The sequence below is a fragment of the Chinchilla lanigera genome, unplaced genomic scaffold, assembly GCF_000276665.1.
Source record: "Chinchilla lanigera isolate Chin_1 unplaced genomic scaffold, ChiLan1.0 scaffold00020, whole genome shotgun sequence".
Lineage (NCBI taxonomy): Eukaryota > Metazoa > Chordata > Mammalia > Rodentia > Chinchillidae > Chinchilla > Chinchilla lanigera.
In genome coordinates this window covers 3890202-3917667 of record NW_004955421.1, presented here as the reverse complement: position 1 = coordinate 3917667, position 27466 = coordinate 3890202, and the positions used below count along the sequence as shown (strand labels likewise).

Genomic DNA, 27466 nt, shown 5'->3' with positions numbered 1-27466 from the left:
CCAGATCCAAACATCCTGGATTCTGACCCAGTCCATCTGGGATTAAGGCATAGCAGAGGATGGTTCTGACCCAAACATCCTGGATTATGGGCCCATTACTACTGCAACACTCTAATCTAGGCAAAGGATTTTATCATTCACTTCCCAACCTGCTTCTTCACCCCCACTTCACACATCCAGGCAGCAGCCTCACTGAGTGATTTTGTGTGTCTTCCTCACCACTCAAAAAAAGGGAAGACAGACAGTAATTGTCTTTTTCTTCATTGGGTTTTTTCCTTTTAATGTTTTTCTCAATTTTTCTTTATTTTACTCTTTTTCCTTGTTTTTTGTTACTTTTATCTAATTCTATTAATTTTTTTACTCCTTAATACAACCCATTACCTCACTTTTCTCTCCTTCTCATCTTCTAGGACTTAATTTTTCAAATTTTATTTCATTTTCACATTCCTTACTCCTTTTATCTTTACTAGTATAACCATTAAGCTTTATTAATCTTTAGTTAACTTTATGTTATTACTGCTGAATTCTTATTGTAAGTGGAGGTATAGTTGTTGCATTTAGCTCATATTTACTGTATATCAATGTCTATTTTTTTTGGTTTTTTTTTTGGTTTTTCTCCGGTACCGGGAACCGAACTCACGACCTTGAGCTTGCCAGGCAGGCGCTTTGCCGCTGAGCTAAATCCCCAGCCCCTATCAATGTCTATTTTAAAGAACACAATTTCAAAACAAGATAGGAAATTAACAGTAAGTGTTATATTGCATATTGTTATCTTCCAAGTATGTGTCCAGATTACCAGATAAAGGCATGCAAAATTGATTCAACAATTAAGCATTAACTGCTGCTTTCAATAAACCAATAGAAATTAGTAGTACAATTATCTTAGCTATCTTGTGTATATATATATTTTTTTTCCTTTTCTTTTTTCTTTCTTTTCTCCTTTTCCCTATCCCAGTTGTTCCTTCCTTTTGACCAGTTTCTTTCCCTTTCACAATCTCTACTGTACCTTTCAGATTTTATGTACTCTTTCTGGTTCTTACACTAGGGAGACAATATGATGTTTACACATGTGGGTCTGATTTATTTCACTTATGAGTATGGTCTCTAGTTGCATTGATTTACCTATAAAAGCCTCAAGTTTATCTTTCTTTCTAGCTGAGTAATACTCCATTGCATAAAAATACCACATCTTTTTAGTCCATTCTTCAGTTGATGGGCATTTGCGTTATTTCCAAGATTTAGCTATGACAAAATTATTTGGCTGTCTTAAGATGAACAGTGCTAGGCCCTGGAGGAGATAATTTCTGTCTACTGTTCACCCATTTGTAACTGTCCTTAAATATGGGGGTGATCAGTTCCAAATTTACTGAGGGCAATTTAGAGGCCAGGAAAGCGCAGTGACATGGCTGGTCACTCATGTCTGTCTGACACAGAAGGCCCTGCTCTGCCCACTCTTTCTACTGTTTCCGGGCCTGGACCCTACACTCTTCCCTGTGTGGGTGGGAGTGGCCTCCTGGACATATCTAATGAAAATGAAGGCATTAAAGATGCTGCCTATTCTGTTTTCAGATACCTAGGAAGATGGCCCAAGGTCCCAGATGGAGGTAGTGAGGAAGACAACTCAGGCCTTATGACTCCAGACTGAAGGACAATAATACTTTCACAATTAGGCTCACAGAAGTAAATGTTGCTGAAAGAAAACTATCAAAATAATATTTACAAAGAAAGTTCTAAAGCACAGGGCAAAAATCTGGGCTCTCACTTCTGACAGGGCACATTTCAAAGCGGCCAAAGTACCACAGAGCCAGCTGGAGATGCGCCCTACCTGAGTGAAATACATCCTGGAGGAGTTGGCACCCAGGAGCTTGCTCTCAATGTGTTGCTGCACCCGCTCCAAGATGCTCTCCTCATGTAGAAAGTGAACTTCATGCTTTGTGGGGTGCACATTGACGTCCACATTCTGGGGGCTGATTTCTAAACTGGCAGGAAAAAAAAGTGCGTGAGTACAGTGACCTAGACTGTGGAAGATGGGGGGAAATCCACACATAGTATATGCTGTGGCCAAGATGATGTGGGGTCAAATGACAGTGGTCAAAACCTCACGGTCAAGTCTCAGTGGCTGTTCAAATGTTGGCTTTGCCACTTAGGAACCAGTTTTGGAAAGGTTACATCATCTTTCTTTGCTTGGTTCTTCATTTGTAAAGTGAGCACAATAGCGTTAGCTATCTCACAGGCTTACGGCGGGGATTAAATTCATAAAAAGCAATTTGCATGTACCTCACATGTTTATGATACTGTTATTATTAGCATTCTCAAACTAGTGGAATTTTTTGTTATGTGATGTTAGACAATTAACTTCCCTGGATCTTTTCTCATCTATAAAAATAAGGTAACCACTAATCTGCCCCTTATTTACTTTACAGTATTATGAGGGTCAAAATAAGAACAAAGGAAAGTGAACTTTCTACCATTAAAATGTAACACAAGAGTTAGCTCAGAGGCTGTGGCAGCTATTATTTTATGCTCTCCTCCCAAACCCATCCTTCATTGCTTATTGTGATGATGGCACTTTGTAATGTGGGGTTTTATCAGTACAGCGTGACAGAAGGACAACGGAGGAGGAAGTGGATTTGGTGCCAGGTTTGGGTCCATGTGGGCCCTTCTTGTGGGCCTTTCTCCCCAGCAACCCCAGCGTCGTACCTGGGGAGTACCTTACTGACTTCTCCTCCATGCAGTGACCTGCAGCCACATCCTTTTCAACAAGATTCATCTCAGCGCAGAAGGGGCAGAGGGAGGGGGCAAAGGGACTTTATCTTAGCATAGGGGTAATGGCTATTCCCTACACTTGCATCCCTGTCACTTTACCTCTTACCATCCAATCTCCTTTTATTCTCATCCCATTTGAAGTTCTTTTATTAATGTTTTTCAAATTGTTATGTAGTTTCTGTCCTCTGTTTAGACCCTGATAATATGGAGATGGAACAAGGTGATAACTTGATCTAGTGAAGGAATACATGTAGGAGTTAACAAATCTACATTTAAACTAAAAACTACTCTTAACTATGATATTTTACCCCTCCTCTGCAAGAGCTAATTTATGACTGGTAAATTAGTTAAGTGAACTATGAGGTAGTCAAAAATAGTTATGCTACACAAAGAATCTCCATAAAGCAAAAAACTCATGCATGCAAAGGAAACTGCAGCTGTTTTGGTTCCTCAGACTGACCCAGGAGGGCTGCTCAGAGCTTCCTGAGCACATGTGTCTACCCTGCCCATAAGCTGGCCATCCCTTCCTGAAGGGGTCAGACACGTTATTCACTTTCCTGTCACCAAAACAGCAAAGGCTTTCTCTGAGAGTCTGCTAAGTTAGTGAATAAATGACAAAAAATTGCTTTTTGCCTGTGACAAGAGACAGAACATCCCCTTGCCAATAACATGTGAGATTCACTAATTTTGGTACTCAGCTACTAGCAAGCCTCTTTCACAGAAGAGATCGTAACAGAATTTCTGTCCTTTTAAGTCTTGGGTAAGTAGTTCGACGCTACATTACCTGAGGTATAGGAATGGGTGTGTGTTTTTGGGCAAATACGCTGCATACACCGTTTCTATGGCTTTTCTCAATGAGGTTGATTCTACCAGACGATCTAAAAAATGAAAAGTAACCAGATTAAAAACTGTCCTTACGAGTGAGGTCATAGATGAATACCCTTACGAAGCCATGAAATCACTGCAGGAAGAGATGCACACAGCACATCCTCCGAAACAAAGGCCCCCTTTATATATTATCACTTGCCAGCATCCCACTATGGCCTTGGAAGTTTCTCCCCTCATCAAGAGGAGAAAAGATGAAAGGGTAATACATTATGCCTCTCCATTTCCCTTCCTCTCAGTCAGCCCATTTTGCAGTCTCAGATTTTTCAATCTGCAAAGACATATCAGTTATTTCTCACATGTGCCAAGCGCTGGGACACTCTATGCAGGCAAATAGTTCCAAACCCAAGTGGTTACCACTGTTACAGAGGTGTGTGTGCTAAATGGTGCAAGAAGAGAGCAGCTAACTCTGCTCAGGGAGTTCCAACAATGGGGTATCCATGCTGAGCAATGAAGGGGAAGAGTGAGTGTTCCAAAATTTCAGGCAGTACAAATGGCTAAATGTGTGTTAAGGTAATCCAGCAAATGACTCAGATCTGAGGGAAATAGGTTTATAGGAAACACGAAAGACTGGGAGAAGTAAGACTAAAAGCAGAGGAAGATCTCTTTCCGAAACCAGTTTTCCTTCAGCTCTAGAAAGATTTTAGATGACTGGCTGATGGCTCACCACTTCCACAGTGCCTTCAATGATGTCCTTGTACTCAGCAACACATCCTAACCACACAGGCTTGGAGCGTGTGTGGGCACCTGACAAAAGGATAGCTCGAGCCCATCTGCTGAGAAGTCTGAACTGGAGACAGGCCAAAAGAGTATTCCTTGCCTCTGCAACCTAGGTGAGCTCGTATAGCATTTAGGGGCAGGTATGCCTAAGAATCTGGCCTGTCTTTGTGACTAGAAACTTGACACTGTGGACAGATAAGCAGTTGTTAACGCAAAGGCTATGTTAAGCAGCCTCGACAGAAACAGTCCCAGGGCAGTCAGATGGCACTTACACTGATTTTCCTTTGTCTACTTGGTAGCCAAAATGTGTTGCAAACCTGTTACTCTTTGTGGTGAGGAAAAACTCATGAGAAACATTTTCTGAGCCCTCTATGCAACAAGTTTTGCTGTATATATCAGGCTGAAGCCCTTCTAATGTAGCAGGAAAAAGCACTGCTAACATAAATGAGTTTACAGCATCTCTCTATAAAAGTCCTCTCTTCACTCTTCCTGTATTGTTTTAAATAATTCCTATAAAACATGCATTAATAGATATTTATAGTTGGTTAACTGCTAAAAATGGGAGGGGGGAATATACTATTTCAGGTATATATATAGCAAACAAATCAAAGGCTATAAACTTGTGAAATTCTTTAAAACAAGAAAAGTAAAGATCTTGTGAGATTAAAAAAAAAGATGAAAACTGAAGATAAGGAAAGATGCATCTTCTGTGGGGAAAATGGACAATTAAGCCAGATTCTGTGTAGAATTATTTGTTGTTGCTCTCACTATCAAAACCCTGCAATATATAATTAAGTTCTAAAGCAGAATGCAAAATAGTATGCACTTTGTAAGAATTGTACAAACAGTATGGCAACAGGGAAAAACAAATGTGAAAAAAATCTAAACTCATTTAGTTAACTGCCTCCCTGAAACTGCTCTTTATGTCACAAATTTCACGTCTATAAAGAAAAATCTTAGCCAGGTGTGGTGGTGCATGCCTACAATCCCAGCCCTCTGGGAAGCTGAGACAAGATGGCAAGTTTGAGCCCAACCTAGGCAACTTAGCAATTTACCAAGACTCTCTCTCAAAATAAAAATTATAAAGAAAAGGGCTGGAGATGTAGAGATGTATTTCAATGTAGGTCTTTAATTTAATCTCTAGTACCTCCACCTCCCCCACCACCACCCCACCCACCCAAAAAAGGAAGGAAGGAAAGAAAGAAAAAATTTAAGGGTCTTTGTCTTGGTTATTTTTTTGTTGTTGCTGAGACAAAATACCTGACGCCCAAAATTAAGGAAGGCAAGGTTTATTTAGCTTACAGTTTGTGGAGGTTTTAGTTAATATTTGGCTGGTTCTAAGGCAGAGTGGCACATGCCAGAGGACAACCGTTCATGGCAGAGGAAGATAGCAAAGCAACAACAGCAAAGTGGGGAGTGGCAGAGTGAGCAAGCCTCTTTCCCTCCCTTATACTGTCAACAGGCTACCCCACCTAGAGAGCATGTAATGCTCACACAATCTCCACGCCCTCCTCTTCCACAGGCTCAGGATGAATACAAAGTAAGCACCCTGGCTCCCTGCTGAATCACACAGTTAACCTTCTAAACTTCTCACACTGACACAAGGAACAACATCCTAGAGCAGGAAGGGCATGTCCTTTACACACTGGGATGTAGAACTGCTGAGTCGCTTAGCCAAACCTCTGGACTCCCCAAGTTGACAGACTGTATCAACCATAACAGTCTTGGCATTCAATTTTTTTTACTTGAATAACAATGACTTTATCCAAGGTACCCCTCTCTCTGTTTTGCTGTGCACTGCACTACCTTCAAATGGTAGCCCTTAATCTAAGGACAGAAAAAAGCTCTGCTTAGGAAGTGCTTCTTAAGTCTCTTCATTCCAGCAAGTAAAGTGCAATGGCTCACAGGACAAAAATTAGAGATTCTTCCTAATCAAACTACACTTTGGCATGAAATTCCAGGGTTACAATTCTCTGTGTATATACTCCTGCGTTAGTTCTTTTTCACTTACGGTTGATGAAAAGTAAGAAAATGCACTTCTTCACTGAGTAGTTTGCATTAGATATGTAGCCATTCATTTTGAATGCCAGGGTTTTATCCTCACATCCAACTTCTATCAATTCTCTAGTTAAAAAAGAGAAATTGTGAGACTTTTTGAGAATACTAGAAAACTCAAACATTTTAAAAGAATCAGAAAACACAAGACTTCCTCCCATAAATTTTGTCAAATGAAGACCTCAGAGATTTGGTTCACTGAGTTCCTCTGGACCTGCCCATCTGCCTATCCATCTGTGTATCCAACTGTCCATCCACACACCACTTACCCACAGTCAGTCCTTTCAACTACTTATGCTCTGTACCAGGCCCTACTATCACTGCTGGAATATGATAAATCCAAGCTTTAGGACCTTATTTTGCTGCAAGTTTTACGCACCTTAGTAACTAAATCCCAAATGTTATTTCAAGAAAAACTTACCTCTGCTGAATTCCTTACTATAATGAATAGCACCAAAAGGGAGTTGCCCAGAATGTTTACTGGGGAGAGGAAGTTAAGCTGAAAAAAGGTCAGACAAACCACACTTATTTCTAGGGCTGGTCCTTCTGCCTGGAGAGCTCTACTTCTAACTTACTGACAGCTAGTTAGTTCCTATTTATCCTCTGTATCTCAAGAATTATTTCTTAGGGCTGGGGATATAGCTCAACGGCATAAGCGCTTGCCTGGCAAGCCTGAGGTCATGAGTTCGACTCCCGGTACCTAAAAAAAAAAGGTCAAAAAAAGAATTCTTTCTTCAGACAGCCTTCTCTGGCTAGCCCTCTCTCTCACTCTAGAGCAGTGATGGCAAACCTTTTAAACTCGCAATGACACAAACAGCCTGCTGGGGCATACATACCATAGATTTGCCACCACTGCTTTGGTGATTCTCCCATCACGCCCAGTAGTCTTCCTTTGAGGCAGTAAGCACAATCTGCTAATGGATGGCAAGTCACCTCATGTGTCTTTTCAACTAGAGAATCCTCTGAGGACAAGAATAACTTCTGTTTTACTTACTACATTACCTATACACAGAGGCTAATGAACAGCTGCACTCACTAAAGGCTTGCTGGACCCATGGTGGGAGCTTTAATTGTACTAATGTGATCTCTGAGTGTCTGGGTAGAAAGTACAGCTTGCCGTGTTTCACACACACAGCAAACCAGTAAACCCTTAAAATGGCTCAAGAGGTCAGTATTCTGGAAACCTGCTTTGGAAAATGCTGCTTCTGGGGATTCCTAATCTCTAACAGTCTAAAAAAAAATTCTCTAACAGAATTTTCCTAGTTTTGAGTCTTAAAAATTTAGTCACGTTTTTAAATGTTACACTGTAGAATACAGTTCTCCCTTCACTCTGGAGACACAGGTTTAAAAAAAATCGTTTATTTACACTTACTGAGAGAGAGTAATTAAAAGGAAATTGGTTGTTCCCTAGTTGGGAACTTAGTTTGGCTCAGTAACGACTAATTTGTTCTTCAGAGTGAAAATATGGTACTGTTACGACAGCTGCTTCTCAAGGCTTCAGTGAAAAGTGAAGTCAGGGGCCACCTCATTCTCTGTTCATCTGTGTACCCACAGCACCTCATGCATGCCTGGCATATGGGGAAGAGTCTCAGTATTCTTCCCTTCAGATTATGACACAGTCCCTTTGGGCTTTGTAAAGTCCTGATGTGCAGCTGGTAATCTCTGATGGAAATGATAGCGTTTACATGCAGATGGGAGCACCAAGAGGAATCTATGTACTAATAAGTTTCTCTACTAGGCTTTCCCTGATAACGAAGACTTCGTGACATTTGCAAATCTAGTCTTTGAGGGCCAAAAATAATTTGTCTTTGTATCCCTGAATTCTAGCACAGCACCTGGAATATGAGAGGCAATTAGTAAAGTTAAATGGTAAATGAAATCCTAAAGTGCTGACAGTGGAAATGAGAGGAAAAGTAGTTTTGGAAGAGGACAGAATTTTACATTATAAATATTTTGAAGACAAACACCTAGAGAGAACATGCGTATTTACAACCATAGCATCTCACAGACAACATGTAGCCAGGAAGTGTTGATTACATGAATAATGTCTCCATTAAAAAACTGAAGCATGAAAACAAGTCTGCATATTTGATTAAAGCAAACTCTTAAAGCAGGTGCTACCCTGACAGATTCCAAAATAAAGCAGTTAGATATGAAATCAAGATAATGAATGCAAAGTGTTTTTTATATGTAGGTTATCAACATACCGACTAACAGCATTTCCAAAGATGGAGCGAATATTGTCCACAACCGTGGCACTGGATAGTGTTCTGATGTCAGCAACTGTCTCACCTTGCTGATAAAAGAAGATACAATGACGTTATATACTCAATGACTTGGTATACTTTGTATACTCTGTCTCAAATTATTAAAAATCTCCTTGTTTCTTTTCCTAATACAAAACCATCCCTTAAAAACAAAGAACTTACTTTCTTAACCGAGAAACTAATGCCTGAGTTGTGTACTGAATACCTAGAAAGCAAAACAAAATGAAACATAAGCAAAGACTACCAAAAGGACAACAGATGTCAGAGATCCCTAGTTAAATAACTTGGCAGAGCTAAGCAATTTAAACAGAGCTATATATAAACAAAAATATCTTAGTACACCCTATCTTACCCTCAGAAAAATAAACTAGCAGAGACTTCACAGAGATAGCAATGCTAAATGTGACAGAATCAAACATTCTTCTCTGCTCCTGTTTTTAACAGGTTACTGAGCAGACTCAAAATATCTCCACACAACCTCTTCTCCTCAAGTTTTATTTTCACAGTGTCCCAAAAGGGATGGGTTGCCACTAGGACATCTTGAAAAGCTTGCTGTAACAAACCCACACTTTTTAATTCTCTTTCAGAGACCTCAACACCAGATCTTCCTTGTTTTTAAGTCTTGTGCCAGTATCTTACAGCCTTTTCTTGGCTGGTTGTTACCCATTACTATTCCTCCTATGGTCCCCAGTAATGGAAAGGTTATGTCCAGCAAATGCATTTATGAAGTAACAACATTTTCTTTTACCATACCTAGAACCAAAACAGTCCACCAAGACTCCTCTACAAGGGGTAATCAAAATATATGGTAAATGTTTAAATTTTTTTAAAAATTACAGTAGAAGACAATTGACATGGACGAAAGGCAACATGTCTTTCATTGTAATACATTTTTAAAAATTTAAATATCCACTATATTTTGTAATCACATCTCGATTTGACACTGGTTTATGTATTTCCAGGGAAAAACAAACTTGATGTGTAAGTCTGTGTCATTTTATTATGGGCAAATGTTTGATTCATTTCAGATTTTTAAAGCAATACTGAAATACAGTTAATATATCTCTATTATATCTCAAAGACAGATGGGCTCAGAGAGCCCATGCTAGAGTCAAGTGCAGTAGCAAGTTAAGGCTACCATGGGCATAATGTTGCTTTCACCTGCCTTGAATCCCCTCTCTTTCTTCTACTAACAGTCTGTAAGCTTCCCTTGGGAAACCACCTCTGTCCTATTCCACCTGATGCATGCTAGATAAAAATTGCAAATCAAGAAGACTTCACTTCATAGGCAAGGGCATGGGACCATATGACCTAAACTATGCCAATTAGACACACTCCAGGGAACATTCAAAAGCAAGGTCAGGAAAAGAATGAAAATAGCCAAAGCTGGGTTATAATGTTAAATCCCTGAAACTACCCTGGTTGTTAACCTCTCCAAGGAGCAGCAGTCCACACCTCTTTCTACTTGGAACTCTGGCCTTGTAATACATTTCTTTTCAACTACAGTCATTTCGTTTTGGTTGCACCTAAGAACCCTCACTGACACAGAGAATACCTGCTGTTTCCTGGGGAGATGAGAAAAAGCTTAGAAGTGATGACTCAACTCCGACCAGAATAATACATAGGCTAGTTCTGCTGTCTGCCATTTAGCTCAGCAACTGTTCTTAATTTACAAGCACCAGAACACATTCTTTTGATGACAAATCGTGTAAACCCATTCCCAGATTTTGAACTGTACCTGCCAACAACTTCCAAAATTTTCCCATACTCTTCACTTGGATTTTTTAAAGCTTTTCTTCTTGTTGTTATGTTATAAAAAAGGTCCTCCACCTGAACAGAAGATTAATTTTCTTGTAAATTCACAAAACTACATGGAAAGAAAGGCTCAAGTTGTCCACCAAAAGCTGGGACATAAGGTAGCTAATTTGAGGATATTTTGCCAACAGTACAATTCTAAGCACTGACTAGGGAAAAGGGAAAGGGATGGGGCAACACTGCAAAAGGAATTAAAGGGTATTTTTCCCTGCCTCCCACACTGATTGATTAACTTCTCAAACAGGTACCGGGGGTTATCTCTATGTCAGGCTCTTTGCTTTGTGCTGAAAATATGAAGACAAATTTTATAATTTTTTTTTATAGGAATACCAAAGCAAGTCTTTATTTTAACAGGGCCTGTGCTGCAGCACAGGTGTGTCACTCCACAGGAGGAAGCCCTTCTAGACTAAAACCCAGTAGTGGCTTCGGAGTGCTGCTTATATAGCAGTTTTCAGGCCTGTGTCAGTGAGGGACAGGGTTCAGAGCTTGCTATGAGTGCTGCACAAGCAAATAAGAGGCCCAAATCCCACCCTTCCAGATCTTAGCCACTCTAGGGAGACCCTTGCCTTTTTAAAAAGGCAAGAGTAATATCTGAAGTGTGGGAGAGGGGGAGGGACACCATGCTGCTGTGAAGACAAACTTTAAAGCAGAGTCTTGTTCAGAAGACTTTAATTCCTTTAATTCCTTTTGCAGTGTTGCCCTATCCCTCTCCCTTTTCCCTAGTCAGTGCTTAGAACTGCACATAATTTAGTGAGACATGCCTATGAATTTATAAACAGTTATGATATCACGTGGCATTCAAACATATTTTTCAAACTAAGAAAAATCGTAACATTTCTGAGATCATTTGGGGTTCCTTGCTGTCATCCTGGTAAGGCTCCCTCTTAACATGCATTGCAAAGCACACATTCATTTCTGCCTCCTGAATGCTGTATCATATGCAGGAATTAGAAAAGTTAGACTGGCTTTCAAGATGTGCTCTAGCTTAGATTAAGGGTGGAGGGACAGGAGGCATGACATGACAGTGGGGTACACGGTATCACAGAATAGACGGGGACTGAAATACTATAGAAAGAAGGCAGTTCCGGGTGTGGTGGCGCATGCCTGTAATCCCAGCACTCAGGAGGCTGAGGCAGGCGGACTGTTGTGAGTTAGAGACCAACCTGCGCTACAAAGTGAGTTCAAGGCTAGCCTGAACTACATAGCGAGACCCTGTCTCAAAAAGACAAAAAAAAAACAAAACAGAAAGAAGGCAGCATATTGGACTTAATTCCAACTAATGAAACTGACAAATAATACACAAAATACACTTTAAGGCAGGTATTCTTTGTTCGATTTGACAGATGAGAAAATGTAGGGTCAGAGATATTAAGTGACTTGCCCCAGACACACAACCATTGACTGACCAGGCTCAGACTTCAACTCACGTCTTCTGGAGTCAACCTAGATTTGTACTCTGGCACTGATTTCTGCCATCCCAATAAATAATCTCCCAGGCTCTTACAAAAGATAAGGGACAGGCTGTCATGCTATAAAACCTAATGAGTTCTTTTTTTCACTTATAGGATGATATCCTTGGGCTTCTATTAACTAATAAGAATTCATTTCATCATTACCTTGAAAGCTAAAGCCAATTTTATTTTTTATTTCAATATCTATACAAAGTTCTTTTCCATCAATTTCATCCCTATATACTATTCTTACCGTGATTTGGGTCCCCTGATTGCCTGCACAAGGTTTAGGAGGTGCCTTCAACTTTCCATCTGAGTAACTTGCTCTAGTCAGAAAATACATGAGATTATTAATATCTAATAGAAAGAGACATTTATTCAAAGGATAAACAAAGAATATTATAATAGATTAAACATAGCCATACTATATATTGCCTTATATACTATATATTATCTTAATTACCATTTTACATAATCATTTTAATTGAATTTTTTAAAAAATCTTGTTCTAGCAAATCTTGTTTTTTAGTTTCTGAGTTCTGAGCTACTATACAATAGAAGTGCAACTGTGTAAGATAGCAGGAAAATATAATTATGCAGTCATTTATTAAGAAGCTACCAGGTGCAAGGCCCTTGAAGGCCCTGGTAGTAAAAAAAGGTCTTAGACTCACAAGGGGATAGACTTTTACCACAATAGTGGAATAATGTACTAAGTGATCTAGAGAATGAATCATTTGGCCTAGGATGGGAGTGAAGGTAGGCAAAAATATTGGAGAAGACAGAATAATTCGTTTGGGCTTTAAGGAGCTATCGTTGCAGCTAGAGACAGCAGGAAAGATCATCTAAGAAAGGAAAAACATCACCACATAATCACATAACCACAAAAGCTTTCAAACATATGGCAGCTGGGAATGTGTGGAGAGAAGAGGCTGGAGGGTGGAAGGAGGGCACTGGTTCCCAACATGAAGACTCTGACTTTCATCCTGTCACAGAAGAAGAGCCATGAGGGATCCCAGATGGGGCATAACGTGGCCCTTGAAAGAGACCCCGGAAGACATTAATTCACAACTGTCTCCCTGATGAGATAACTGTAGTCAAGCCAGTCTACCCACATCCCAAGGCTCCCCTAGCACTAGTGCTACATCTCTAAAATGCCCCGTTTTCATTACTTTAAACATTTGCTGATGAAAACTAGGAAATAGACATAAGTAGTTGATTTACAAAAAACCTGTATGTTTAAAAATGTATGCTGGGGGCAGGGTGGAGGGAGAGGAAATAGTGTTCCTACCTGTCTTCAGCTAGTAAATAGCCACTACTTATAGGAACAGAGGTGTAATTCTGATTCCTTGAATCCTATTTCTGTTCTGTTCCAAGGCCATTCATCAGCCTCTGAAAATAGTGTCAGTACCAGAGCCAGCCAGCAGCCATTCATGGAAGGTAAGCCAGCCCAGATATGCATGTGGGAGCTGGTAGCTGAGGAGCCAATAAAGCAACTATGAGTCTTCAGAATTCTAGCCACAGCCCAATAATCAGCCCAACGTGATACACTCCTGATGGGTAGAGGGGCAGAAATAATACCATCAGCTACCATTTACTTAGAATACCTATGTATAATAGACACCTTGCTGAGCACTTGTAATGTTGTATCTTTTAAGTATCCTTGAAATAAGAATATCACCTAATAATTATTCCTGTGATTGTCAGTTTGTCCATAGGGAGGAAAAAAATTATCTAAGGTCTCAGACAAAAGAAAGTAACATTAGGATTTCAGGAAGATGGCACAGCGGTAAAAGTAGACAAACAGCCTCTCTGAGATTTGGTATCCAGATGTTAGAACATAGCAACCTGAGGAAGAGAAGAAGGAGGGAAATGAGTCCCTAGGACCCAGCTAGGATCTGAAGTGAGAATTGAAGCCCATAGGGGTAGTGAAGAAAGACACCTCAACACAGAAGGTGCTGGTGGCGAGCTGCGCTTTCTCCCTGAGCCCTGGCTCACTGCCTAGGGGGCGTGATTTGAACCTATAGGAGCACGGTGACTACCTGTAGAAGCACAGCAGCCCCGGAGGCCTCCAGAGAGTAATACATCAGTGGAACAGAGCAGTGGATTCAGCAGGCTGTACAGGCTGGTTATTCAGGTTCAGACATCCCCCAGGAAAGGGTCATGGGCTGATTGCCACCTTGGAGAGGAGCCAACTGAGGAAAGAACTCACAGCAGCTGTGGAATGGCTCCATCTAGCACCTCCCAGTGCCAGGGTGGGGCATAACCAAGTTCAAGCTGGCAGGCAGCACATGGAATGCTACAGGTTGAACAAACTGGGTCTATCCTCACAGCCAGAAACCACTTTGAACTTCAGTGGAACTAAACATGTAAGCTTGCTGGGATTATCCACTACCTCTCCATTAATCTACAGCTGGCTTGCTGGGATTAATTAACTCAGATCTGTGCTCTGTTTGCCCACTCTGTCTAGCAATGACAGCAGAGACATTCTCTGAAGTAGACATTTTTTTTCAATTTTTTGATTGTTTATTCCTATTTCAGGAGTGTGAACACTGTTTCTAGTTGTTTCATTGTTGTTTTTTTCTTGTTTTTATTTCTTTCCCTCCCGTAATGAGGATTACAACTCCATGAACCCAAACCAAATGAATCAACCAGGTAAGACAGGTAATTAAACAGGAGAGGGGATGATCAACAATAGGAAAATAAGATGACAAGGTTAAGTCAATACATATAATTTATAACCATCAATATAAGTGGTCTCAATTCACCAATCAAAACAAACAGAATGAGCCAGGCATGGTGGTGCAGGCCTGTAATCCCAGCACTTGGGAGGCTAGGCAGAAGGATTGTTACGAGTTTGAGACCAGCCTGGGCTACAAAGTGAGCTCAAGGCCAGCCTGAACTGCATAGCAAGACCCTGTCTCAAAGAGACAAAAAAAAAAAAAAAAAAAAAAAAGAGACAGACTGGCAGACTGGATCAAGAAGCAAGATCTACCAATATGCTGCATCCAAGAAACACACTTAATTTAAAAAGAAACTGACAGACTGAAAGTCAAAGGATGGAAACAATACTCCATGTGATAGGAACCCAGAAGAAAGCAGGGATAGCTATTTCATTTGCAGACTAAGTGGATTTCAAGTCAAGACTGATTAATAGAGACAAAGAAGGTACAATTCTTGTACAGGGAACAATCCACGGGAAAGAGATAACAACCACAAATATATATCCACCAAATACAAGTGTACCCAACTACATAAAACAAGTATTAATGGACATGAAAAAAATCAAACAATCACTAATACAATTGTAATGGGGGACTGCAATATCCCACTGTCACAAATGGACCAACTAGACAAAAAAATCAACAATAAAATATAAGAACTGAACAGAACTTTTTAACAAATGGACTTAGTTGATATCTATAGTGTTTCACACCACATCAAAATATACATCTTTCTCAGCTGCATACAGAACTTTCTCCAAAACAGACCACATCGTAGCTCATAGAACATGCTTAAGTAAATGTAAATAAAGGATCTGAAATTATCCCATGCATACTATCAGACCATAATGAAATGAAATTGGAAATCAATGGCAAAAAAAATCCAGAAAAACTTCCTAAGTGCATGGAAATTAAATAACACCCTCCTGAACAACCAATAGGTCACAAATGAAATTAAAGAAATTAGACAGTTTCTACAATTAAATAATAATGCCACTACAACATAACGGAATATATGGGATGCAATGAAAGCTGTCCTACAAGGGAAATTTATAGTGGTGAATTGTCATATAAGAAAAACACAGTGGCTCAAATAAACAACCTAATGTTGAACCTCAAACTTCTATAAAAACAACAGCAAGTAAAGCCCAAAGCTCATAAGAGGGTGTAAATTATAAAGATAAGAGCAAAAATTAATGCACTAAGACAAAGAAAACAATACAAAGAATCAGTGAATTGAAGACTTTGTTTTTTGAAAGATTAAGTAATATTAACAAACTCTTAGTCAACCTTATCAAAAAGGGGGAAGAAAAGACACAAATCCATGGTATTAGGAATGAAAAGGGTAACATTACAACAGATCCTGCAGAAATCCAGAAGATCATCTATACCTACTTTGAGAGCCTGTATTCTAATAAAGTGGAAAAAACAGAAGAAATGGACAGATTCCTACATTTATATGAATTTCCAAAGCTGAATCAAGAAGATATAAAAATTCTAAATCAACAAATGAATAACAGTCAATGAAACTGATAGTGTAATTAAAAACCTACCAATAAAGAAAAGCCCAGTTCCTGATGAATTCACTGCTGGATTCTACAAGAAATTTAGAGAAGACCTAAAGCCACTACTTCTCAAACTCTTTAATGAAATTAAAGGGAAGCAACACTCGCATATTCCTGGAAGCAAGCACTACCCAGATAGCAAAATCAGACAAGGATCCAATCAAAAAAGAGAATTACAGACCAATCTCTCTAATGAACACAGATGCAAAATCCTCAATAAGATACTGGCAAAGAGAATGCAGGAAATTATTTGGAGTTTATACACCATGAGCAAGGAGATTTAGATTCATCCTGGGGATTTAGGATGGTTCAACATACACAAATCAATAAATATAATACACCATATTAACAGAACCAAGGACAAAAACCATATGATCATCTTGCAGAAAAGGCACCTGACAAAATCCAACACCCACTCATGGTAAAAACCCTATAGAAAACTGCAATTGATTGTCTTTATCTCAATCTGATAAAAGCCATCTATGATAAACCAATAGCCAACATCATACAATGGACAAAAACTGAAAACTTTCACTCTAAAATCAGGAACAAGACAAGGATGTCCACCATCACCACTCTTATTCAACAGAGTTTTGGAAACATTAGCCAGAGCAATTAGACAAGAGAAAGAAATAAAAGGAATACAGATAGGAAAGGAAGAAGTTAAATTACCAGTATTTGCAGATGGCGTGACATACTACATAGAAGACTCCATAAGCTTCACTGAAAGCCATCAAAAGATCTAATAAGATTTAATAACCAAATTCAGTAGGATAGCTGTATACAAAGTCAACACTCAAAAATCAATAGCATTTCTGTGGACACATAAACTAAGAAATTCCAATAGCATCCAAAAAAGTGAAATACTTAGGAATCAATCTAACAAAGGAAGTAGAAATCTTTACATTAAAAACTGCAGTAGTCTGAAAAAGGAGATGGAAGAAGATATCAGAAAATGAAAAGATACCCCCTTGTTTTAGGTAAGGAGAACCAATATAATGAAAATGGCCATACTTCCAAAATTGTTACATAGATATATTGCAATCTGGATGAAAATACCAATAGCATATGTCACAGAATTAGAAAAAACAACCTAACATTCATTTGGAACCAGAAGAGATCAAGAATAGCAAAAATAATTCTGGGAAACAAAGCCAAGGCAGGGGGCATCACAATCCCTGACTTGCAATTATACTACAAAACTCCTGTGATAAAAACAGCATGGTACTGGCAAAAAAAAACAGAACTCACTATCAATGGAACAGGTCAGAAGATGCAGAAAGAACTCCAAACACACTTAAACACCTTATCTTTGACAAAGGAGCCAAATACCTTCACTGGAAGAAAAAATACCTTCTTTAATAAATGGTGCTGAAAAAACTGGATTTCCACATACCAAAGATTAAAACTAGACTTGTATCTCTCACCACACACTAAAGTAACATCAAAAGGTTCAAAGATCTAAATATTAAAACAGAAACACTAAATCTGCTGGAAGACAAAATGGGTTGAACTCCTAAAGACACTGGTGTAGGCAAAGACTTTATGAACAAAATCCCAATTGCACAGGAAATAAAGAATCAACAGCTGGGATCTCATCTTATTAAAAAAGTTTTGCACAGCAAAAGAAATCATCAACAGAGTGAACAGGCAACCCACTGAGTGGGAAAAAAATTTTGCCGGCTGTTCCTCAAACAAAGGACTAATATCTAGAATATAGAAAGAACTCAAAAAAAAAAAAAAAGAAAAAATTCAGCCCCCCCCCCCAAGCTTAAAGGCAAAAATCGGCATCTAGACACTTTTCAAATGAAGAATTAGAAAAAGCAAATAAGTATATGAAAACATGTTCAATATCTCTGGTTATTTGAGAGATGCAAATTAAAACAACACTGAGATTCACCCCAGAAAGAATGGCTATTATCAAGAAATCGACCAATAACAAATGCTGTTGAGGCTAGGAGGAAAAAGGAACCCTTCTCTGCTGTTGGTGGCAATGTAGACTTGTGCAACCACTGTACAAATCAGTGTGGAGATTTCTCAAAAACTAAAACTAGAGGGTCCATTTAACCCAGCTATTCTCTTTTTTGGTATCTTCCTGAAAGAATTAAAAGTATCATACCACAGCAATATATGTACACCCATGTTTATAATGGCACAGTTTGTGATAACTAAATCTTGGGAACAGCCCAAATGCCGACCTACTAATGAATGGATAAAGATTTTTTTTTTATACAATGGAGTACTACTCTGCCATAAGGAAGGATAAGCTTGAGACTTTTCTCGCTAAACAGATGCACCTTGAAACCACACTCTTAACTGAAATAAACTGGACGTATATGTTTAAATACTGCACTGTTTATCTGTCATGACAAATCAAATTGTAAATAAGGACCAAAATATTGGGAAATTGGAAAAAAATGTTCAAATGGGGAGGGGAATAAAAAAGAGGAGAGAAAGGAAGGAAGGGAAAAGAAAATAAAAATGGAAACAAGGCTTTTTTAAGTAAGGAAGGGAAGAAGGGTTGAAGGGGAATGGGAAAAAAAGAAGCAAGACATATCATATACAGGTACAAATTCCCTATGATGAGTGTTATCATTATGTGTATCTAAATGTACCAACAAACAAAAGAACAGGCTTGGGACAGCCTACTCAGTACCCTTCCTGTCTCTCTGAAGCTATTTTTCTTCCCCAGTAAACCTTTCCTAGTCTTAAAAAATAAATAAATAAATAAAAACAAAAATACTAGTTGTTAAGTAAGATTCTCAGAGATCTAGGCAATAAGTACATTTCAGGATGAACCCACAGGAGTAAACGACAGTACTATACCTGTAGGCACACTTTCCATCAGCTGTTTTGGTTGTAATAGTAACATGAGCCACATGACTTATGCTGGCCAAAGCCTATGGAAGAAAATGAAATGCAATGAAAAAAAAACAAACTGCTGAGGGAAAAGCGTCTAAAGTGCCTCTTCTGTTTTGTGTTGAGATGCAGCAACAATGAACACTTTCTTGGCATGTTTAAAAAAGGATATAAAATTGAATCTGTAGCATAATCACTACAGCAAGAGAAAATTTATATTAAAATGTCAAAAAGGAAACATACTAAAGCATTAATGTACAAACAGTAATTGAATTCAGGTGATAGAACTATAACATTCTTAGCTTTCCATTACTGCTGCAAATACCTGAGACAATCATCGTATAAAGGGAGAGCTTCATTTTGGCTCCCAGTTTCAGAGTTCAGTCCATGATCAGTTGGTCCCACTGCTTCTTGGCTTATTTGGAGGAAGCACATCATGGTGAAGAACACATGGGAGAATAAAACCACTTACCTCATAGGATACCAAAAGAAAGAAAAGAGAAAGGGATGCCATAGCCCCTTAAAGGGCACATTCTCCAGTGACCCAAAGACCATGCACTCATCCCCACTACTTAAAATTTCCACCTCCTCTCAGTAGCATCAAGTTGGGAGACTAAGGCATTAATACACAGGCGTATTAGGGACATTCCAGATAAAAGTGATAGCAGGCATGCTTATTCTGAATGATGTATCTTTCAATAATTTAAAAATATACTTTCAGAAATAGATAATGGAGTTAATTCAAATACATGATAGTAGAGACTTACTCAAAACTGTTTTGTATAAGTAATCGTAAGTGCAGCAATATAAAATTAAAATTATTCAATTAAATCAGAACAAATTTTAAAAACCTATGCCCCCCCTTATAAATAAGACTGATTTCTTGGTCCCTTGGGATCTGTATCTCTTTTTACAAAAAGGACACCATCATCAGTATGTAAACATGCAACCCAGGCGCTGTGTTACAATTCAGTCTCTGTGACAGCATCTATATACAGCTGAGGCAGGTTCCATTCATTAAAAGAGAACTGGTTCTATTAAGCTGAGGAGGAAGACTGCTTGATCAAGCACAGGAGTTAGACAGACCAGCCTCAGCAAAAGAGTGAGACTCTGTTTCAAAAACAAAAACCAAGTAAAAACAAAAAACATTTCTCGGCTCAAAAATTACTTGGTCTTAGCTAGATTTCCCTGTAATTTTATGTAATTTCCATCATCAAAAAACACAAATTATTCTGAGACCCGTGTAAGAACAGACATTAAATATGCACAGTAATACAATAGTACCTAACATCACAGAGAGAGTGCCACTGTCCATGGCACAGCAAATGGCCCTGCTACTTCAACAGGGCCTTTCCAGTGGGACAAATGGGGAGGAGCACAGACTGGAGTCAACATACCTAGGTTAACCCCTCTCTGCTACTTTCGAGGTGTGTACCTGGCCACGTTCTTAATCACTATGTGTCAGTTTCCTCATGTGAAACAAGGCACGGTAGAATCTACTCTGTTGGGGTATGGCTGGGAGTAACAGGTAATAGATACATGCATAGCATTAGAACCTTTGCTGGCACAAAGAAATCTCTAAATAAATCTTCCTGGTCTAATCACAGTGAGATAATAACGCTAAAGATTGTCCATAGTTAGGCTAAGGCTCTAGGAGGCCAGGGGCTTGGAAAATGACCCACAGGCTTGCAAAGTCAGGATGAAACTGTACTGCTACAGCTTGACCTGAGGCAGCCTCAGGGAAAAAGTATCTCTATTAGGGACAATTTGGGGGTCACTGTAACAGAGTCTTTGAGACCATCTTGGTTTGATCTAAATTGTCTCAAATTACAGATACTGGGTTACAGCTGCTTTTTAATTTTTAAAAATTAAAAGTAATACATAGGGGCTGGGGATTTAGCTCAGCGGCAAAAGCGCCTGCCTGGCATGCGCAAGGTCGTGAGTTCGGTTCCCGGTACCGGAGAAAAACAAAAAAAAAAAAAAAAAAAAAAAAAAGTAATACATAAATTTAAAAACAGAAGAGAGGCCTAAAATGAAAAGTAACAGACTTCTTTCTTGTCCCCCACCTTTACTCTCACTTCCTCAAAATAACTAAATAGTTTCTCTCATGTCCTAGGGCATCCAGAAAGGAACAGACCCCTGCCAAAACCCTGATTTCAGCCTAATGAGACCCATATCTTCTGATCTTAAGAACTGTAAACAATAAATATGTATTGTTTTAAACCATCAATTTTATGGTAATTGGTGGGTCACCAGCAGTAAAAAACTACTACTAACATTTTAGAAACGTATATTTTTACTTCAATAAATTTATCCTAAGGAAATAACAAAACAATGTACATATAAAAATACTGATCAGAGCCTTAAACAGGAAAAAAGCGTAGCCTAAATGTTCAAAAGGAAACCACTTGACAAAACTCCATATAGTACATATTCTTAATAGAATAGTATGTACTCATCAAGAACTATATAGGGCTACATTTATTGAATGGAAAGGTATTCATAAGGAATTAAGTCATAAAAATATAGGATCTCATTTCAGTCTTAAATTTTTTTCTATTTTCTATATCATATATTCCTATAATAATTTTATACACAGTAGTTCAGTACAGTATCTTAAAAGAAATTTTTAAAAATTCCACAGTATTTTTTTGCACAGTATTGAGGATTGAATCCTCAATGCTAAATTGCCAAGGTTGGTGATCTTCCTGCTTCAGCCTTCCCTGTTGCTGGGAATACAGGCATGTACCACACTACAATATTTTTTATCAAGAAAATTAATAATTTCTACTCAATACCATCAAATAACCAATTTGTGTTCAGTATCTTTATCTCAATTTTTTTTTTTTTTAATAATTCACTCAAATTAGGATCTAGGTAAGCTCCAGTAAATGAAGTTTGTTCACTGGCTACTTTTTTCTTGTGGTCCTGGGGTTTAAACCCTAACCCCTTTTAAATTTTTAAAATTCTGTGGCAGGGTCTTTTCAAATTGCTAAGTTTCCCAGGCTGGATTTCAATTTGCAACCCTCTTGCCTCAGCCTTCCAGAGTGCTGGGATTACAGGCGTGTACTACCACATTCATCTTCATAGATCTCTTAAACATCCTTTAATCTTCAGGTTTTTGTTTCCATCTGTATCCTTTTTTCCCCCTGTAGTTTTTGTCAGTCTTTCGTCATGTAGTTTTGTTAGCATCACTTACCATCCTTGCTTATCCTCTCTGTATTCCATATGTTGGTAACTAGATCTACACACTGACTAAATGATTCACATTTTTTTTTGCCAAAAAAGCTACGTACATTGTGCTGAGTACACACAATATATAACATCTAGGGTTTAAAACAGTTTATTGGATATTACGTACTGATGAGTAATTCACAGCCTTGGAAAGCTAAATTAAATTAAGACTTGCATATACAGTGGTATCTCAGTTCATGAACTTAATTCTTTCCATGATTTTGGTTGCAAGATTAATTCCACCATTGCAACCAGAATCATGGAAAGAATTAAAATTCATGAACCAAGGTAGTGTTGTATATGCAAATCTACAGTTCATGAATACTTTTGTTTGCAAACAATTTGGTTCAAAAACAGAAGTGTTTGGCAAAATTTTGTTTTTGTGCATTGGGTGACAAACACAACCGTGTCTATCTGCATTGGGTGACAAACACAACCATGGCCATCTTCCCTACATAAGCACAAATGTAGTCATCTTTTCCAAAATCGTAGAACAAATTAAGTTTGTGAACTGAGGTACCACTGTATTTAATAAGTAAAAACATAGCAAATCTTGGTTTGCTCGTTTGTTTTTGTTTTTTTGAGACAGGGTCTCACTGTGTGGGTTCATGCTGGTCTCTGACTGTCCCGAACAGAGGAGCTCAGACTGTCCCGAACTTACTGTGATCCTCCCGCCTCAGCCTCCCAAGTGCTGCAATACCACACCCGGCAAAAATAGGAAATCTTATTTACCTCTGTTGAAAAACATGCTGACAAATGAAACAATGTCATCAGCAAGATAGTTTATATTTCTTTAAACACTACCTTACCTCACCCCGAAAGCCGTAAGTAGAAATACTGGCTAAATCCTCAAAGGACTGCAGTTTACTTGTTGTGAACCTCTCACATACAATATCCAGATCTTCTTTCTAGTAGATACAGAAAATGAGTACATAATTATGTTACTCACTTTTCCAAATCTTTCTGAATTTCCACTTCCTTGATTTAATCCAGGAAGGCATTCCTCTTAGCAGAAGAGTTTTTAAATTAGCAGTGACTTCCTTACTTGGTATCCAGAATACCACATGGTCCTGACATCCTCTTCTGTTATTAGGTTGCTCCTTTTCAGCGTCATCTGTTGCTTCCACCTCATGTCCACATTTCCCAATGCTAGAATCACCCAGATTCCCTATCCTTAGACCTCTGCTCTGTCTATACTCATTGTCTCGATAATTTCAGTCTTACAACCTTTTGTAAAAATGAGAAAATATTACTTCAAATCTACAGATTACTTTTCATTTTTATTTTTTATGGTACTGAAGATTCAACCTAGGGCCTCATACAGGATAAGGAAATGCTCTATCAGTGAGTTATATCCCATCTTTTATAGTTCATTTTTGAAACAAGGTCTTAACTGTGTTGCCCAGGCTACCCTGAACTTGTAATCCTCCTGCATCAGTCTCCTGAGTAGCTGGAATTGTAAGTGTATATCACCATGTCCAGCTAGGTAACTTTTTAAATTGTAGTAAAATACATATAAAATGTTCACTGAACCATTTTTAAGTGTTACAGTTCAGTGGCATTAATTACATTACTACCGTTGTGCAACCATCATTACCATTCACCTCCAGAACATCTTTATCTTCCCCAAAGTGAATCTCTACACCCGTTAAGTAATAACTCTTCATCTCTCCCCAGTCCCCAGTCCCCAGTCCCCAGCAACCATCATTCTACTTTCTACATTATATAACAGGAATCCTGTATTTGTCCTTTTTTTTTACTTATGTCACTTCACATCTTAAACAGCTACCTTAAATTTAACATGTCCCCATATGAACTTCCTATCTTCCCCCAAACCTGTTTCTTCCATAATCTCTCCCATCCCCAGGAAGGCAACCTTTTTTTCCATTTACATAGGCCAAAACCTGGAAATCACTCCTGACTCCTCCTGTCACACTCTATACCAGCAGTTCTGAAAGCTTCTGCCTTCATAATTAACTCAGAATCTCACTGTTTCTTACATCTTTACTGTGACCCAACTAGTCCAAGGCACTGTTGCCCTCTCCTGGATTGTTGCAAGAGCCTCCTCACTGCTTCCACTCTGTCCTGCTGCAGTCTATTTTCAGCAAAGCAGAAAAAGGACTTTTTATAAACTCACCAAATCATGTACCACTTTGCTTACAACCCTCTAGTTGTGGGCTGGGGATATAGCGCAGTGGCACAGTGCCTGCCTGGCAAGTGCAAGGTCCTGAGCTCAATTCCTGGTCAAAAACAAAAAACAAAAAACAAAAAACAAACCCTCTAGTTGTGTCCTATCGGAGTTACTATAAAAACCGGACTTTACCACGGCCCTGAAAGTCCTGCATGTTCTCCCTCAGATTTCATCTCCTCTAACTCTTCCTTTGTTCATTCTATTCAAGATACGCTGGCCTCCTTGCTGGTCATTAAACATGTTAGGCATGTTTCCATTTCATGGTCCTTCTCTTTAGGCTCTCTGCCCACAACACTCATTCTTTGGACAGTCTCAGGACTTGCTCCTTGATCTTTATCAGGTCTCTCCTTAAATATCATCCATATTAAAGCCGTCCTGAACCATTCAACTTAAATTGTGTCACTCCTCACTCCTACCTTCCTCCCTGCTTTAGTTTCTCACATCACCTGGCATATTACAGAATTTATTGTACCTGTCTATTGTTTGTTCCCCACTACTATAATGGAAGCACCAGAAGAAAAAGTAATTTTGTGTATTGTATCACTACCATATCTCCTCAACACTGCCTACAGGTACTCAATACGTAACTGTTGCAGTTGAATTTTTCACTCAAAAATCCCATCTACAAAGGCTTAAAATTTCAGAAAAAGGAAAGGTTTTGGCTTTTCCCACAGAATTATCACACCAAACACAGGAATATCCTGCTCCCTTGAGGTTTTACTCACCCTAATCCCAGTGCCATTGTCTTGGATCTGAATCAACTTTAGACCTCCCTCTTTAACAACCACTTGAATACTTGTAGACTTTGCATCTAAACTGGCAAATCAAAGAAAGAAAATAACTCATCAGCCTCCAACCACTCTGATGTGCATATTTTAATATGGACCAAATAGTAATAAAAACTCTAGATAAATACGAAAGTGCTAGATTAATATGTTTTTCCTTTATTTTGCAGGCTCAACGTCTACATTATATGAGTTTACATAGTGTATAACAGAGAAAGGCAGACCAATCTTTTCCAGTAGGATATTCAGCAATACTTCTCTTCCTCTATGGAAAAAAGATAAGCAGAAGTAGGATCTTTTTGGCATATGCCTCTTACTCGCAACTAACTTTACTGTTACTTCAACTCTACTCAACTTCTAGATCCTAAGTGATTCTAATAAAATATCATTTTAAAATGCTGAATGTTTTTCTCTATCATTATCCTTTAAGACAATACACCTACAATGAAAGAAAGAAAAAATGTCAATATAGAAAGTTCTTTAACAAGTTAACAAATCTTTTGTGCTTTTAAAGAGCAGTGTATAAGCATATAACTACAGAAAAAACAAATTCAGCCTGGGGCTGCATGAGAAGTTATCAACTGAATAGGAAAATTATCTATTCAAAAATAAGACAACTCAATAAATATTAAGACCTTTCTCAGGAGCCCCAGCACTGAAGTTGTATTAGTCATCTTGACATGTATTTAAAAGCAATTAAATGGATTTTATACAAAAATCTCTTCAGAATTAATTATAAGCCACCGAACTATTTAATTTTGTACACTGTGCAGGCACAGTACAATAACTGACCAGAGTTATTATGTCAGTTCATTCTAATATTGCAGAAAGAAAAGCTTGCCTACTACTGCTAGTACTGTGACAAATCAGAAGGAGAAAATATCCGGAGATTCCCTACTCCTTTTGTCTACCTTCTAATTCTTTTCCTTTCCTTCTGTGTTCCTTTCTGGCTCACTGTTCTTTTAGTCTCGCTGCCCTGAATGTTTTTTCAAAATGAATCTTACTATAAACCTGCTATTCTTCTCTGGTGGATTTTTTTCTCTAATAATGTACGGAGGTTATTAACAGCAATTGATTTTAATACAAAGGATCTGACTAAGAATGCTTAGGTTCATTAAGGGGCTGTTTCTTTTTTGAGGTTTACAACCTTACGTCCACTTCCCCCTCCCGTTTTCAACCTCTTCCCCTCCCCGCCTGCAGTGCTTGTGATACCTCTAAGTTTTACAGTCGACGAAAGCCCCACAGTCAGGTTTCTTCATTGAGCGCCCCCCGCCCCCCGGCCAAGGGCAGATCCCTAGAGGGGCCACTAATTTGGCAAAAGAGACATCGAAAGTTAAGCCTAAAGTCTATTATCCTGTCCTAGAACTCCAACGATTTATTTTGAGTGAAACTCAAAAAGGAAGTGTGCCCTTGGATGTCTATGGATTATTTCTGGAAAGATAAGAGAATACACGGGGGGCTGGGGATTTAGCTCAGCGGCAAAGCGCCTGCCTGGCAAGCGCAAGGTCGTGAGTTCGGTTCCCGGTACCGGAGAAAAGCCAAAAAAGAGGATACACGGTATCCTCTGAAGAATAAAGACTTTTTCCCCACCCTAAGGTTTTACACTTTATATCTTTATTTTCGTACTTTCTTACATATATAATTGTAAGCAGCTTCTTTACTTAACGGCACTATTAAAACAATATCACATATAGCCCTCTACTAATAACATCCCAAACGCCTACAAAAGTCTCGCGAGAGCATTCAAGAAACTCTCGCTTCCAGGGAAGGGAGAAGGCAGGACCAGCGATAGCCCTAGGTGCCCGCGGCCTCCCCGGCTCGGTGCATGCGCAGTACGCGCTTCCGCCCAGGCGTGGAGGTGTGTCCGCGCCATTCCGAGGAGCGGCCCGTTACGTCGTAGCCTTTAAAGGAACTTGGCCGATACCCTGCGTACCAGTTTTCAAGCATCTCCTTGATGGCATTAGCAGGCCGCTGGATAACTTCTCCCGCCGCGATGCGGTTCACCACTGTCTCGTCCAGTCGCCGAATAACCCCCGCTACAAGTGACATTTTGGTGCCAGAGGACCACAGGCAAAGCCTAGATGCTCACCGGAAGTGGCTTTAGCCAATCACCTCAATGCCTCGTGCATACGTTCTTCCTCCCACTCCGGCTC

At 39.0% G+C, this 27466-nt stretch overlaps 1 protein-coding gene across 4 annotated transcripts in view; it reads right to left on the bottom strand.

Annotated features, from left to right (window-relative positions):
• The window catches only part of Mlh1 (mutL homolog 1), a 46602-nt gene extending 19225 nt beyond the window's left edge, over window positions 1-27377 (bottom strand). For 2 of the 4 annotated variants that reach the window (XM_005383684.2, XM_005383686.2), the window contains exons 1-11: window positions 27247-27377; window positions 25254-25344; window positions 23147-23245; window positions 19071-19144; window positions 12213-12285; window positions 10432-10523; window positions 8856-8898; window positions 8634-8722; window positions 6383-6495; window positions 3551-3644; window positions 1826-1979 (exon numbers count right to left, since the gene is read on the bottom strand). In XM_005383684.2, the coding sequence (XP_005383741.1) occupies window positions 1826-1979; window positions 3551-3644; window positions 6383-6495; window positions 8634-8722; window positions 8856-8898; window positions 10432-10523; window positions 12213-12285; window positions 19071-19144; window positions 23147-23245; window positions 25254-25344; window positions 27247-27362 (1038 nt within the window). In that variant the 5' untranslated portion in view covers window positions 27363-27377. Of the gene's footprint in view, window positions 1-1825; window positions 1980-3550; window positions 3645-6382; window positions 6496-8633; window positions 8723-8855; window positions 8899-10431; window positions 10524-12212; window positions 12286-19070; window positions 19145-23146; window positions 23246-25253; window positions 25345-25515; window positions 25564-27246 lie in introns of those variants that run through there. The other 2 variants (XM_005383685.2, XM_005383688.2) reach the window with 2 other exon arrangements.
• Between the last annotated feature and the right edge of the window lie 89 nt (window positions 27378-27466).